Raw genomic sequence first — 16,139 nt, forward strand, 5'->3', positions numbered from 1 at the left:
GTTAAGCTTTCTGTAAGTGGAGTCCCTGTAGCTAAGGCTAGATACTTCCTGTTAGCTTTGTCCCATGCCCAAGATATCCGAAGCGGAAGGCATGAGGGATCGGTATCGCGGTACGCGGATTTTAGAGTAAAGTAGAGTCACCGTTAGCTCGTGGGTCTCCACATGCAGCAACTTCCACGTAGTGAGACCTGGGTCGGTATTACTTGCATATATTAATTATAAATTCATTAACGCAAGTATTACTGAGCGAATGGCTGCATATTGTATTACTTTTCCAATATCTTTTTAATCTAATTCCAATTAAACATTAATATTTTTCCATTTTATGTCGTTAATAATACTTCAAAAGAAGAAATTTATCAAGAATATATTGTACAATAATTTCTTAGACAAACGAAAAGGAAATTTTTCTGTCTCTTTTACGTCCGCTGTCATTTCTATTTATTCTTATTTATTCTCATTAATTGTTCTTTGTGTATTTCGGGTGGGACCCATGGGAGGGGCCTGTGGGGGAGGGCTTCTGTGCGGGTTGCTGTCTCAGCATCATATAGAACTTTTTCTCTTGTCTTATCTTTTTGGGTCTCTCTATTCTTCTCTTTCTGGGGCTTTCTTTTCTTTCTCCGGCTCTTGTTTCTATCTCATATTTTTCTTTTTAAACTATGTTTTCAATTACGTTATTATTGTGTTGTCCTTTTAATTATGTTTTTAATATATTTTTATTAATTATGGTTTATAACCTTTAGGTAAGTCTCATGGGATGGTGCATGCTGCTTCTCTTTTCGTTTCTTTTTCTAAGTCTCTTATCTATTTATATATATTTTCTATTTGTATTTTATATATATGTATATATATTATTTTCTGTTTTATATGTTTTTTTGTTTTTTTATTTTCTCTTTAGCTTTTTCTTTTCCAGGATAGATCATCGAGGGATATGTTCATCACCGGACGGATTCGTCGTCGCATGACGAGATTCATCATCGATTTCTACGCGCGAATACGGGAAGGATAGGAAGAACATTAGCGCGCGTGTCGGCTGGCACAGGCGTTGGTGTTCTCGGGCGCGATTAAACTTCGTTTGATTGTTCGAATCGAAAACGCGAATAGTAGAGTAGAGTCATCGTTTTTCTAACATTCGCGTGGGTGTTCGGTCGCGATTAAAGGTCCTACCGTGGACTTCGTTTGATTTCTTTAAAATTCCGATGGGGGTACTTCGCGAATTTCGGCTTAACAGTAGAATCTACGTAATTATAACACACACGTGAGTGTCGCGACGCGATTAGTAGTCTAAGGAGTGCGCTTTGATTGTTCGAAATTCGGAAAGCACGATTCGAATGTGCTTAATAATCCGTTATGTCTGAAGCGGACGGTGCAAATGGTGGAGCTATCTGTAAGAGGTGTGTAGTAGCAAAGCTACGCATACCCTGTTAGTTAAGAAGCCAATGCATTGAAGCGGCAAGGTATAGCGGATCGGTATCGCGAAACGCGGATTTTAGAGTAGAGTCACCGTCAGTCCGTGGGTCTCCACATGCAGCAACTTCCACGTAGTGAGACCTGGGTCGTTAATACTTGCAAAGTTTAATTGTAAATTTTTAAATGCAGGTATTACCGAGCGAATGGCTGCATATTGTATTACTTTTCCAATATCTTTTCAAACTAATTCCAACTAATCATTAAAGTAATCCCACTTTACATTACTAAGCAGACATCAAATAAATAAATGATTAAATATAGTAGAATACTAGGATCATTTTTTAGAGAAATGCGCATAGAACTTTTCCATCATTCTTATGTTCATTATCATTTATTCCCATTTACTCTTATTAATTATTATTTATAAGTTTCGGCTGTGACCCATGGATGGGCCTTATGGGTGTGTGAGCTCTTAGGCGCCCACCCACATTGAAGATGAAGATTGAAGCATTATTATTGCTTTTTTGATATTTCTTAAAAGCTTTATCTACTTTTAATCGTATAAAAAAAGATATTTTCCAAAAATAAAATTAAAGCTTTTTGAAAATGTGAAAAGCCATCTCCTCAATTGGTCATCTTCAAATTTTAAAGTCAAATCTTGTGCATCAAATTTAGTTAGGATTTACGCCTAGATTGACTGTTGTCCTAAATGCTGTTTGGATATTTTTGGAGGAAAAAAAAATTTCCTATATTCGCAGCCATTTTTGTGCTAAAGAGTACCTCGTACTACTATTACTGATTTTTATTCTCATATAATCACAATCCACATTATTAATAATGAAGAAATATACTTACTCGACGGTCGGTAATATAGGTATCTTAGTTACCGACTGATAGCATCGCTGTTTGAATATTCCTTTTTCGTGTAGGTAACGCATCTGTTGTTATTTCTTCTTATATGACCTTTTAATTGTTTTAATGTTTTATTATCCTGTGATGAGCGAATTCTCTGTATTCTCATACCATGTCGGTAGATAGCTCTTCATTATCGCAAATTACAATTTCAAGGAAGTTTATAGCTCATGTTGAAACTTGAATTCTCTTCTACATGTACACAGGAAGAACTTTGATTACAGTTGTGTGTGATAGGTGCGACAAATCGCGTCGCGTTTTATAAAGGTTAAAAAATGTATCACGCACGTTGGAATTTTGCGAATGTGTGACACGTCAAGCAATAGAAATATGTTTATTTAAATATGATCATCTTAATAATGTGGAAGTAAGCTTAACCGGCCGTATTTTTAAGGTTATAAAAAGTACGCTCCTCTTTCTTCCTCTTTCGATTTCTCTACGATTCGTGTGATATAACAACAATGGTTTCGCTGACAAAAATTACATTCGTCGCAGCTTTTTACGGTATATTGTTGTTAATTTATTCAAATAATTTTATCATCCATTTTTACTCGAACTTTATTATTTCTAAAACTACATATCATTCGATTAATATTGCTGTTAGAATAACCTCCAATACAACCGATCGATAATTTACTGCCTGCCTGTACTTCCCTTAACACGATTTAGATTCTTAACTTTAACAGTATTAGTAGATATTATTTTCCAATTTATATTCGTTAACTTTTATATGTATAAATATTTAATTTGAAATATTTTAATATGTTTAATAATTAATTCAATGTAAAGATATAGAATATTCATTTATATTCATTCATATTTTCTTATTGAAATACAATTTAGCTTTTTCAGCAATTTTTATGCATACTACAGCATCTCGTGTTCTCGAGTTAAGCGATAGGTAAGAATACTTATGTCATCTATAATTCTTTTAAATGTACAGTATCCATATATGAGTATTTTTTGTAGATTTTTGGAAATTAATAAAGAAGGACAATGGCTTGTGATGGTAAATATGAAGAATATATAAATGATATAGATTTTATATAAAATTGTATATAAATTTTATAAAATTTCTTATAGATGTATGCACCATGGTGTGCACATTGCAGAAGATTAGAACCAATTTGGTCTCACGTAGCACAGCATCTGCATGCTACATCTATACGTGTTGGACGCGTTGATTGTACACGATTTACAAGTGTCGCACATCAATTTAAAATTAAAGGCTTTCCTACAATATTATTGTATGCATATGAAAAGATTTTATGTAACTTTTTAAAAATAGTTTTAAAAAGATTTCAAAATATAGTATTAATATTATTTGTTAATAGTTTAAAAGGAGATAATGAATTTACATACCACGGAGATAGAACAAGAGATGAGATAGTTAAATTTGCTTTGAGATTAAGCGGTCCTCCTGTACAAGAAATCACTAAGAGCCAAAGCTTTGATACCATTAAGAAAGAACGGGATCTTTACTTTTTATATGTTGGAGAAAGATCAGGACCATTATGGGTAGGAAATGATTATTTTTTTAATTTATCTTTGCAATTTATTCTATTTTGTTTTTGAATTGTATTATTATTTATATTTATAGGATTTATATCACAAGACTGCAGATGTGTTCCAACCACATGCATTTTTTTATCAATCTCATCCAAATGTTGTTAACAGGCATGCTCCTGTGGAAAATACTCCAGCATTATTTGTATATAAAGAAAATTTACATTATAATTTTACTGGTGGGTACAACATAATTTTTGAATATATATTTTTTTCTTTTCCTTTTTTCAAAATGAACAATTATGAATCATTATGTTACGTGATATTTGATTTTAGGTCATAATACGACCGATATAGAGAAGTTAAACGAAACTTTATATAAATGGATCAATGCAGAACGTTTTCCAACATTTCCGAAAGTAACAAGAGGAAATATTAATCAACTTTTTTTGACTAATAAAAATTTGGTTTTAGCAGTCGTAGAAGAGAATCAATTGGAAGAGGTATCACCTCGTATGATAGAATTTAGAGACATGGTTGAGTCTGTGATTAAGAAAAAACGAGAGAAGTATCACGAGTATGTTATCATTTAATGTAAGAATTGTTATATAATTATTAGTAAATTGTCTACTCAAATTATTCTAATATTTCCCTTGTGTATATATTATACAGCCATTTCCAATTTGGTTGGATAGCTAGTCCTGATCTAGTCAACAGTATAGCAATGATGATTCTACCATTGCCAAGCCTAATCGTAATTAATACAACTACGAATCATCACCATATTCCAGAGGATGAAACAGAAAAGTTGACGCCTCATGTGATAGAATTGTTCCTAGAGCAAATTCGTAATGAAAGTGCTCCGGTATTACGAATAAAATTTATCATTTTCTTTTGTTTTATATAATATCAACTTATACGAAACATTTTTTTCAGCGATACGGCGGAAATAGTTTATTAGTACGCATCTATAGATCGTGGTTTGAATTAAAAACAACACTTGCAGCGATGTGGATGGGCAATCCTATTTTAACTATGGTATTATTTGGATTACCTGCTGGTTTTCTTTCATTAATTTGTTACGGCATTTGTTGTCCGGATATTTTAGATGCAGACGATGAAGAGGAAGGTAAATGAGTTTTAAAACAAATTTATATATTTCTTTTATAATATTATGCTTAATTTAATTAATATTATATTGTAGATCATTCAGGAGGAAGTCATATGAAAAAAGATTAAAAATTATCAGAAATATGTGTCCTATAAATAAAGTAATAAAATCATTATTATATAATGTAAATATACATATAGAGTTTTGCTAAGTCTTTGGAATCAAGTAGGTAATAATAATAATAATCAAATATATTTTGTAATAAATTTGAGAATTAATTCTTTATAGTAATATTTTTCTTTTATATATTACTAAATTTTTAATTTATATGAATCTAGGTATTATCCCAATTACTTTGGTTGACAGAAATCAAGAAGGCAGAAGATATTTTACAGTATTTTAGTATTTTATTGTGGCTTCGTCTTCAACTATGTCTGATGATAATTGAAACGTACTTATATTATTACGATATCATCCTGGCCAAATAGAACATACGTAAGACAATACAAAAAGTAAGTCTAAGTTTCATCTAAGTCTTTTGAAAGTGATTTGTGTGATCCATATCTTTAAATTATTTATTAAAAATATTCGTGTGAGATATAAAAATTACACTTTATATATACATACACACACACATATATATATATATATATGTATATATGTATGTATGTATGTATCTGCATTTAAAATCAAAGATAGACTTTTATATATGTCAAATTTTCGGCATACATTTAAGGTACTATTAAAATAATCGTGTAACAGTTTTATAAAATTAATTTAAATTATAAAGAAAAAATTTTTTTAGAAATGAAGTACAAATTATACGTTACATGTATTTTAGGTGTATATTATACTTACCTACATCGAATAAAGTTAACTATAATTTCATGTATATTTTTATGGCTTTACTAAAATTATAGAGATAAATCAAAATTGTATGATCTTATTGAAATTACAAAACTAAAAAAGGAATAATATATTAATAATATCATATACTCTTCATATAAATAGCTTGAGTGGACGTATATGTTATATATACATATACATATATATGTATGTATGTATGTATGTATGTATGTATATGTGTATATATATATGATGAATGATTCATTTTATTTATTTTTATACATAGCATAAAAAATAAAAATGTGGAGTTAATTAAGTATAAATATGCAATCTGAAACGTCATTTATCTAATAGTTAAAGAAAATCATTAAGATAACACAAATATTATCACCTATGAAGGCTATAAATCATCATCATCCGAATCTAAAGCTGCTCTTCGTCTGTCAAACTGGAAGAGAGATTTATATTATTAATTTATTATTATTATTATTAATAATTGTTTAAAATCTTTTTAAAATATATATTAAAAGGCAGTACATACTTTAACTACTGTTCTTCTTTGCGTTTGCTGATTTATACTTTCTAATAGACTGATCAGTTCTTTTTCTCCTAATTTGTTAGGTAATTGTCCACGTTGTGCCATGTTTAAAATCATTTCCTCTACCATTTTTCCTTTCTCCGGCTTTCCAAGGCAAAGTGTGTTCACTAATTTATAAAAAAAAAAAGGTATGTTATCATAAATTTATTTTTCTTTCTTTTTTCTCTTCTTTTCTTTTTGTTAAAGTAAACCATATAGAATATAAAATTCTCACGTCTTGCTCTAGCTGCCTGATCCAGTACTTGCGTAAGAAGGGAATTACGCATATCTTCCATTTGCAGTCTCTTTTCTTCCATTGCTTGTTTATTATCGACATTTCCACCCTTAAAGATAAGTACATACAATTATTTATATTAATCTATTTTATATGTATATTTTGTATGTGTATTTTCTGTGTTTAGTATAGTTTTTATATAGGTTAATGTCATTGAAAGTTAACCTTCAAAAGTTAAATACTCAATTAGAATTTTACTTAAAATTTTCTTTTAATAAAATAGAAAATATTCAATTACATTACTTTTTGGAATTAGTTATTAATTTTAAAATTGTATTTTGTGATATAAGGTCTAATAATATATACTTTGTAGAAAATTACCTTATATTGAGATTGTAATTGAGCTAATCGTTGTTGGCGTATTGCTTCTAATTCTGGGTCCGACATTTTTCTTATTATTTTCTTTTCTTTTTACTTTTTAATATTTTTCAAATCTTTACAGAATTATATAAATTTAATGTAAGAAATATAAAATAACCCACAATATTTAACTATATGTTGAACCGACAGCTAAGATTGTCTTACGAACAATCACGAATGTTACCGAATATAGTCAAATCGATTAAATATAGAGCATACTTCACATCACTAGATTAAACATATATATATATATATATATATATATATATATATATGGCTTTATTTAATCGATTGTTAAAAATCGATTAAATCGATTAATATCGTTTTATGTTAAAAATTCAAAAATATCAAAATAAATTGTTTCAATCCTTTTTATTGATAGTTTAAACGGTTTCGACAAAATTTCACAAATTCTTTTTAATCGTTTCGTCAAATATCAAGTAAATAAATGATAATTAATAATTTCTGATAAACTTTCATAAACGTGAAATTAATATTATTTTTTATTTTCATAAATAATAAATGATAACAATACATTCGCTATTAGCGTCAACAATTGATATAATCTTATTTTATACACTTTTATATAGTTTTATATTATTATTACTACTTAGCTAAACAAAAGCATCTGTATATATATATATATAATAATAATAAAATTGGCATGTATACTTTATATATGTATATATAGACGCGCGTTATTGTGCATCGATAGATCAAATGTAAACGTTTCAAAGATAAATGGTTATTATATAAAAAAGGATCGAGTATAGAAAAATTGATAAACGGTCCGTGCGTTTTCGAAGCGCATTTCTTTTTTTATTTTTTTTTTTTTTTATATGTATATTTGTATGCATATAATATCCTTTATCTGTTTTGGCGTTTAAGTAAAAAAATATATGGCATGTGGTATATATATAAAAAATGGTGAGAATCATATAAAAAGGTACTTTTTATGGAAATTACTTAGAATGATCTAAAGATGCACGGCGTCGTATCATCGTTCATTCTACATCGCATAATTATATTCCTGAGTTACACGACAGGTTTTGTATATTGGCAGGACTTTCGTAGTGCGTCGTAGTATGGCGTAAAGAGGACGTGCCTCGCTCATTTAACACATACGAAAATCGTATAGTATATGTACTATTTCTTCTTTTTATCTCTCTATTAATTTATCTAATTATATATATATATATATTTTTCTTTTTTTTGCAGTACGTATCTTGTGCGTTTTAATATCATGCTCGTGATATAATTATATCATTTTATAGACCTGATATTCAGCCTTTCACGTATACATGAACATAGAATATTATGTAATAAATAAATCATATCTTATTAGTAGGCAGTACATGTAGCTAAAGTATCATTTCTAGGATCATATTTTCTATTAATAGCATATTGTATAACTTTGTCTAAGAATTCTTTTTTTTTTTTATACTCTTTAAAGAGTTATCTATCAATTTATGATTACTTCAATGATCCATAATGAATTAGATCGTATTAGTACTATCGTACCAAGGTGGCATCCAATTTGTTGGTGTTCTTGGTCTTCCTCTGGTCATTGATAAATTATTTTCTACGTTATAATTTTTTTCCAATCTTTTTCTACGCGTTTCCCTTTTATTACAACACTTATTGACATTATCCAAAACGACGAAGGATTGCTCATTGTCCAATTGTTCTTTGGTATCATTTCTACCGAAACTAGGAGAATACGGTCTATGAATGTTGTTTCTATTCAAACGATCAGGCAATGGATCATGTGATCTTTCGGAAGACTCGATTGGCGTTGAACGTTTACGTTGACCAAAACCACGTGGTTCATCATCGACGTTGCAAACGTGAAGACGATAAGTTGGACTAGGTGATCGATTTCTTAATATAGTACGATCATCAATAGGATCTGATTGTATTGGTTCTTGATTCTGCGATGTTCTATAATGTCTTAACATATTTCAATATTAAGAATTATTTTGAAGTAATGTTGATAATAAAATTATTTAAATATTTTACCTTCTGTTACTTGGTGGAGGTTTACCAATGATACTATCCTCATGAATTCGAGTATTCAATACTTGAAAAGCATCCTGATCTTCAGCAGCATTTACACAACCAAATCTCTCGCTGTTATTATTGTTTATCCAATAATTATCTTTCTTTCTTGTAGCACTGAGACTTCTCTCACTATTTCTTTGTTTTTTAAGATCACAGGAAGATCGATAATAATCACGTTGATTACAATAGGCATTTCTATATTCTGGTTGTAGATCGAGACTACCTTCCAATCGTAAATTAGCTGGCATCCTCAGAGGTTTGACACGAGGAATGTGACCATAAGGAACGTATTGTGATTTTACTTCGCTGGTTGGCTCGTCGTAATCGTATCGTTTGGTCTCATAAAAATTATATTTGTTGCAGGTAGAACGATCAGAGCAAACTGCAGTGGTTCTTAATGCCAACGGTGGTTTACGATAAACGAAGGAATCTTTAGAATAATCAAGATACTTCGATTTATATTCTGGGTCTTGATCAATTTTTGTTGAAAATTTCAAACGAGTTGGCGAAGAGAGTACTTTGGAACCATCAGCTCGACCAATCTCGTCTTCGGGTTTTGCGAATGTTGGTCGTTCTCTTGGAAAGTCCTATTAAGAATAATAATTATATATTTATTGAAAGATTATTCACAAGGTAAAAAGAGTATAACTATAAAATTAATAAAATTTCGATACTTTGTAGGCATCTTTGTATTCTGGAATTTCTAAGGGTGGACTCTTCAATTCTTCCAATTTCGACACTAACATTTGCATCTCTTTGTCCTTCTTTGCTTCTTCCTCTTTCTCTTCTCGTTTTCTTTTCTTTTCCTCTTCTTCCCTTTCTTCTTCTTCGATATCTCTTGCTAATTCTGCCATCAGTTGAGCCTCTCTAACACGAGGATTGATATAATTGTTCTTGTTTTCCGTAATCTCGAAGAACTTATTACCAGTTTTCAAATGGGTTTCAGGTTTCCTTACTGGTTGTCTTTCTACAATGAATGATCTAAGACGTAAAAACAATAGAAACAGTTGTGGTTAGTATTAACGAAACGTTTAACGTCTATCAAGTCTCTCGATATCCTTTCTCACCAGTGACTGCGTGCTCCTTGAAAACGTCAGAATATTCTGCCACGAAAGCTGATGCACCCTCGAGTTTTAAACTCGTACCTTGCCTAAGTAATTCTGGCCTTCTCGCCCCAACAAAAGGGACGTATTTCTCATGATTTTCTGTGGTAGTCTCGAGTTCACCCTCGAGTTTAAGTTGCGTTGGTACACGCATAAGTTCTGGCCTGCTGACGTTTAACCATTGAATGAACTTCTCACACTTCTCGGTCATTGTTTCCATTTCACCCTCCATTTTCAAGGACGTTGGCCTACGAGCTAATTCCGCCTTATGTTGGCCTTGATGAGGCACGTAAGCTGAATACATTTCTGTGTCCGTGTATAGATTACCTTCTCGCTTTAAACTGGTACCTCTATTTTAAATAGGGAAAATATTTTTTTATATAGTTCAATCAAATTTATACATTATTTATTGTTTCTAGGATCCATTGGATCGAAGCTTTCGTTATCAATAAATTTAATCATTCAATTACGTACCTTCTAATGATCGGTGGTCGACCTATCACGTTCGTATGAGCGATAAATTTTGATTGTTCCGTTTGAGTTTCCATTGTTCCGTCTCCTTCAGCAAGAATAAAAGACGAATTTTGTTCCGTTCTTCTCGATGGAAGCTCTAGTTGTTCATATTTTTGAAAATCTTGACTGTAGTATTGTTTTACATCATTGTCGACATCATCTAATCGGAGAAAACTCGATGGTCGTTTGCTCTTCACTGGCCAAATATTTTCCTCGGGAAAGAAAAAAATAATAAATTGTCAATAATATTTTAACGACTTTATTTCGATCTTCATTTTAAATCATTAAAAATATATTCTCTGATAGTTTACCTTAAGAAGTTCTTCACTTTTTGCACGAAAAGCGCGACGATATTCGGTTAAAAAATCCTTCTCAAGTACGTCGAACTCGGCACAAGTACCAACATTATCTTTTGGATGACCCTCCACGCGTCTTCTTCTATAACGAGCAAGCTCGTCGACCGTCAATCCATCCGCGAATGGCCATCGTTCCTTCAATTTATTTTTTCGTCCTTTATTCTTCTTATCCTGGGCTAGCTCAGAATCCGATGATGACTTGTTGACTCCATAGTTTGATCTTTGTCTTAAGTGAAAAATACAAATTCCTTAGATTATTTAAAATATTTATTTATTATATATATATTTTTTTCTTTTTTTGTTTTTGAATTTATAGGAATAGACGATGGATAATTTAAAAAAAAAAATCAACTATCTCATCATTGATAGTAAAGAAAATTTCTCGAGTAGTTCTTGTTCGAGGCACGATCCCAATGGATGCTCAAAGGCAACTGAAATCTTTAAACGGTAGTGAAGCTGATACCGACTAGGAACGAAGAAAGAGACAGATAGAGAGAAAAAGAGAGAGAGTGAGAGAGAGTGAGTGAGAGTGAGAGTGAGTGAGAGAAAGAGTGAAACACCCTAGAGAAACAGAGTGGGTGGTAGAAGGGTTGAAGGAGGCGAACGGAGAACAGGAAGAAGGGTGGTACGAAGGTACCCTACATGCCGTTACAACAAAACGGCCAGACGCGACGCATCGATCTACCAAATAAGAAGAATAGTTTGAAAAATAAATTCTATTCTCCTCCTTAATGACTCGTCAGCATGAAAGCAAATTACTTTGATGATCATATATATATATATATATATATATATATAAGTATATATATATATATATAAGTATATATATATATATATATATATATAAGTATATATATATATATATATATATATAAGTATATATATATATATAAGTATATATATATATATATATATATATATAAGTATATATATATATATATATACATATATATATAAGTACATCATTATACATGTATTTATGCATATATTCCCGTATGTTATACATGCATACATTTGTACGTAAATTGTACATACATACATATATGCATATATATCCATAGAAATATGTAACGTTATCATTTTGTCGTGTATCGGAAACATTTTCCATGAATAACAATAATAATTGCGCGATAGATTATGACTTTCCGTGTCTACAATCAGCAATATTATACCTTTCCCCATCGCCTCTCTCTCTCTCTCTCTCTCTCTCTCTCTCTCTCTCTCTCTCTCTCTCTCTCTCTCTCTCTTTCTCTTTCTCTCTCTCTCTCTCTCTCTCTCTCTCTCTCTCTCTCTCTCTCTTTCTTTCTCTCTCTCTCTCTCTCTCTCTCTCTCTCTCTCTCTCTCTCTCTCTCTCTCTCTCTCTCTCTCTCTCTTTCTTATTACCAAGTATAAATGACAATGTTATACAAATTGTAAAGATAAAAGGAGTTATTTTCTTCATTTTGTTAAAACGAATTTGTAAACGCAATTTACGAAATAGAGTCGACGTTACGTAATCCAGGTTATTGCTCCTTTAATTGGAAGGAATACTAAGAATCATGCCACGATCCTCAACGTGACCCACAAAATGGATAATTGATTGCGATTCGATAACGTCGCTTTCGTGATAGACACGCGATTAAACTCTCTCTCCCTTTCTCTCTCTCCTTCTCTCTCTCTCTCTCTCTCTCCTTCTCTCTCTCTCTCCTTCTCTCTCTCTCTCTCTCTCCTTCTCTCTCTCTCTCTCTCTCCTTCTCTCTCTCTCTCTCTCTCTCTCTCTTTCTCTCTCTCTCTCTCTCTCTCTCTCTCTCTCTCTCTCTCTCTCTCTCTATCTCTTCCTCTTTTTTAAATTACTCAAGATCGTTTCGATTTCGAACAATTTATGAATTATCAAAAGTGTTTTGGAATCTTTCCAAGTTACCATTTTGATTTTGTATTATTCCGCCATTTATCGTTATCGAGCTTCATTCGATATTATCGAATATCAATAAGATCGATATAATATCGATAGAAGTTGGTTATAGGCTATGGAAGAGCATAAAGGTATCAGGTAGCGTGGCCGAGCGGTCTAAGGCGCTGGTTTAAGGCACCAGTCTTTTCGGAGGCGTGGGTTCGAATCCCACCGCTGCCAGTTTTTTTTCTCTTTTCGTATTTCCTTTTTTTCTTTTTTTTTTTTTTGTTTTTTTTTCTCTAGGAGAAAAATATCTAATGAAAAATTATATCTAATGTTGTCGTTAAGGCATATTTCGTTTACAATAACATTTCACGAAGTCGAAAACTTTGCTATTATTTATCCGTTTCATTTTTGTAAGTATTCCATCGGAATTTCAATATAATAAATATATGTGATACATACGTATGCCTTGTCATATTTGTCATTTAAATTCCTCGGGCGATTTCAGACGAATCTTGTTAAAGAAACTTTTTCGAAACAATCGATAACAACCAAGGAAAATTTTCCGGTTAGGTTTCATTTGCCACATATCTTGTTTTCTCTAAGAGACAATGTACACTGATATTTGCATAGCCATATGAAGGCACTACGTAATAATGCATATATAAATAGTATATGTACTTCTTCAGACCGGCGCACTGGAAGTTGTATAAATATGTATGTGACTATAAGTCCATACACGTAACTTTTAAATATTTTCTTTGATAATTGAAATATTAGAAAATTATAAACAATACATACAAAAATAATAATAGTACAATAAATTCATTGAAAAATAACTATATAACTATAACAAAAACTTTTTTTTTTTTTTATCACGAAGTGATGAGATTGAATGATTTATCGTTGCTTCTTTTCTTCGTTTGCATTATGCAAATTTAGAAAATGTTTCAGCAAATTATTCGAATGTATTTTCTCCAAAAATAGATACAAATATATATATATATATTCGGTGGACAGGGTCAGGTACGATTGTAATCGCAGAGAGGGGTCAGATACGATTGTGATCGCAAAGATCTCGTGCGTTCTTAGTGATCCTTTCGTGCCTGAGATAATCACGACGACGACAACGAGAACGACAACGACCAAGACGAGAAACGAGCACCAGGAATCACGACGACCTAGTAACCCAAATTTTTCTTAACCGTTTGTCCATGAAGGATTTGCATGCGCTGCCAAACAAATGTCCAAAAGGTGTATGCTTACGCACCCGTAAAACCGTTCTAACCAATGGTCAATAATTTTCCAAAGGACGTGCGATTCAATCTGGACGCGTTTCGTTGACGATACTCGCACGCAATCACTTCAAAGGGGGAAGGGCTAAAAAGGCTACGAGAAAACGAGATCCTTATATACCTTTACTTGGCTCACCTCTTTTTCCTGATTATTTATTGCATACTTTAGAAAAAGTTAAGTTAGCCCTTTGGATAAAAAAATATTTAGATTTATTAGAGCTACCTGATTACGTTCAACTATTTTCATCAAATAACACAAATGATTCGACGTTTTAACGAAAGAAAGAAAAAAGAAAAAGAAAGTAATTAATATTACATTTCAAATAAAAAAGTTTCTTACATTTCAACTATGTTTCTGATATTTTTAAGTTCTCATGCTTTGATTTATTCTGTTGCCTTCGCATATCGATTAGGTCAAATCGATCATATCAATATATGCAAGTAGTTCTATCAAAAGAAGTGCTCCACCCTTGCCTATGCACATTGATTAGATAAGTTATACTCTTAGAATCCTTTAGGCGAAAGCAGGAAATTAAATACGGACTTAAATTTCCAATCTATTCATTGCCTAGCCCTTTCGTTCATCCGGCTGGTTTATCTAACCTACAAATTCGTTGATATAATTACGAGCTCTTCTCACATATTCTATACTTTAAAAAATCATGATAATGATATCTTCAAATGTTTTATAAATGACTTTCTTTCGTTCTTTGTAATCCTTTCCTTATACATTTAGGTCAATTTACATTTTGGAAATTTCTTTTATCTTTTAAACAAAAAATATTCTTCCTAGTTCTTTCTTTCTGTCTTCTTATCATTCGACGTTTTCTATATAGATGCATGGTTAAGTGTATTTAAATTAAAGTATTATGCGTGGCACGTGAATTAGAGATATGGCGCCAATTTTAAATTTGGCGCTAAAACAAATCGGTAACAAATGACGTTCAAGTAGCCATTTGCAATTTTTAAAATTATATTTTCTTCTTAGATTGTGTATTTTTTTCGAACAGAGATGTTCGATCGTTATAAAAACAAGTGATAAGACGAATGATTTCATTAATAAAAGAGGAATGAGAAATAATTATTTATCGGATTGAATACACGTCGTGTGAGGTTAACAAATTAGGTCGATTTTCGATGATGAAAATAATTACCTTTTACTAGAACGTTCTCTCCTTCCTTCGCCCATTGCATCGTCCTGTTCGATAGACAATTAGAAAATCGATCGATTAAGATTCGAGCAATTAGAATAATTAATTAAAAAAAGAATGAAAGAAATTTCGACGATTCAAAGGAATAACCAGCCGTGTTGGATACTCTCGCTAGCGTGACTGGCTTTTTGGTCAAGATGCTAATGAGAAGGTGACGACGATACACCTGCGCAGCTGCAAAAAGAACAGATTATGTTCTTGAGCAAGCGCTGTGTTTGTTCTTGAAAATAAAAAATGATGTCAGTACAAATCCTTTAATAGGAGTCTCCAAAATTACACGATCTTAGCAATTTTTTGAAATCGTTATTGTTTTAAAATTATGAACATTACCAACAAAGTTTTTTTCTGATCCAAATGCATATCTGATGAATGTTGCTTAATTTGGTTTTTTTTTTTTTTTTTTTTTTTTTAAGAAGAAGAAAAGAAATATGATCCATTCGTCGTTAGAAGCTTGTTTTCATTATTTCCATTAATATATTAATTATTTCAATGTTAATTGTTATATTAATTGAGTATTATCGAACATCTATGACTACTAATTGTGTTTTATTCTCTTTCTACCAGTATAGGATAGAAAATCAGGGATGTAAACGTTTAACCGGTCCCTATCCCGGTGATGAAATATCTGTATAATCTTATTCTTGCATTGGAAAATTCTTTCAATAATTGCATTTAATAATGCACAAGTTTTCGGACTAAAAAATATATTA

The 16,139-nt window shown here is 31.3% G+C and overlaps 3 protein-coding genes, 1 long non-coding RNA gene and 1 other non-coding gene across 10 annotated transcripts; 2 read left to right on the forward strand and 3 right to left on the reverse strand.

Moving 5' to 3' along the window:
- Positions 1–2,426: 2,426 nt before the first annotated feature.
- On the forward strand, positions 2,427–5,710 carry Tmx3 (Thioredoxin-related transmembrane protein 3). Of its 4 annotated transcripts, none has more exons than XM_035872456.2 (11): positions 2,427–2,826; positions 3,175–3,223; positions 3,292–3,331; positions 3,406–3,569; positions 3,657–3,840; positions 3,923–4,067; positions 4,165–4,405; positions 4,501–4,693; positions 4,765–4,957; positions 5,033–5,168; positions 5,278–5,710. In XM_035872456.2, exons 1-10 carry the CDS (start codon positions 2,784–2,786, stop codon positions 5,065–5,067), a joined length of 1,287 nt encoding a protein of 428 aa, XP_035728349.1. In that variant the 5' UTR covers positions 2,427–2,783; the 3' UTR covers positions 5,068–5,168; positions 5,278–5,710. The 4 variants fall into 4 exon arrangements, with proteins under 4 accessions (XP_035728349.1, XP_035728347.1, XP_035728348.1 ...); XM_035872454.2 differs by having other exon boundaries at positions 2,428–2,826; positions 3,166–3,223; positions 5,278–5,709; XM_035872455.2 differs by having other exon boundaries at positions 2,428–2,826; positions 3,166–3,223; positions 5,033–5,164; positions 5,278–5,709.
- Positions 5,711–6,033: 323 nt separating this feature from the next.
- PDCD-5 (programmed cell death 5) lies at positions 6,034–7,203 on the reverse strand. Its single transcript, XM_035872468.2, has 4 exons — positions 6,979–7,203; positions 6,598–6,706; positions 6,327–6,490; positions 6,034–6,233 (listed from the first exon to the last, which is right to left on the reverse strand). The coding sequence occupies exons 1-4, from the start codon at positions 7,042–7,044 to the stop codon at positions 6,186–6,188; spliced, it is 387 nt and encodes a 128-aa protein (XP_035728361.1). The 5' UTR covers positions 7,045–7,203; the 3' UTR covers positions 6,034–6,185.
- A 624-nt stretch (positions 7,204–7,827) lies between these two features.
- LOC118444275 (uncharacterized) lies at positions 7,828–15,576 on the reverse strand. 3 transcript variants are annotated; one of them, XM_035872404.2, is made up of 7 exons: positions 15,373–15,576; positions 11,006–11,276; positions 10,656–10,906; positions 10,146–10,531; positions 9,753–10,045; positions 9,037–9,665; positions 7,828–8,958 (listed from the first exon to the last, which is right to left on the reverse strand). In XM_035872404.2, the coding sequence occupies exons 1-7, from the start codon at positions 15,405–15,407 to the stop codon at positions 8,514–8,516; spliced, it is 2,310 nt and encodes a 769-aa protein (XP_035728297.1). In that variant the 5' UTR covers positions 15,408–15,576; the 3' UTR covers positions 7,828–8,513. The 3 variants fall into 3 exon arrangements, with proteins under 3 accessions (XP_035728297.1, XP_035728295.1, XP_035728298.2); XM_035872402.2 differs by having other exon boundaries at positions 7,828–8,967; positions 15,373–15,573; XM_035872405.2 differs by lacking the exon at positions 15,373–15,576 and adding an exon at positions 13,386–13,549 and having other exon boundaries at positions 7,828–8,967.
- TRNAL-AAG (transfer RNA leucine (anticodon AAG)) lies at positions 13,079–13,160 on the forward strand. The gene has a single exon. It is a non-coding gene; the product is annotated as a tRNA-Leu (tRNA).
- Positions 13,872–14,392, reverse strand: LOC118444281 (uncharacterized). The gene is made up of 2 exons (XR_004838918.2): positions 14,194–14,392; positions 13,872–14,104 (listed from the first exon to the last, which is right to left on the reverse strand). It is a non-coding gene; the product is annotated as an uncharacterized LOC118444281 (long non-coding RNA).
- Positions 15,577–16,139: the final 563 nt, after the last annotated feature.

The sequence above is a fragment of the Vespa mandarinia genome, chromosome 13 (assembly GCF_050613455.1).
Source record: "Vespa mandarinia isolate Hongniang chromosome 13, ASM5061345v1, whole genome shotgun sequence".
NCBI classification, from domain to species: domain Eukaryota; kingdom Metazoa; phylum Arthropoda; class Insecta; order Hymenoptera; family Vespidae; genus Vespa; species Vespa mandarinia.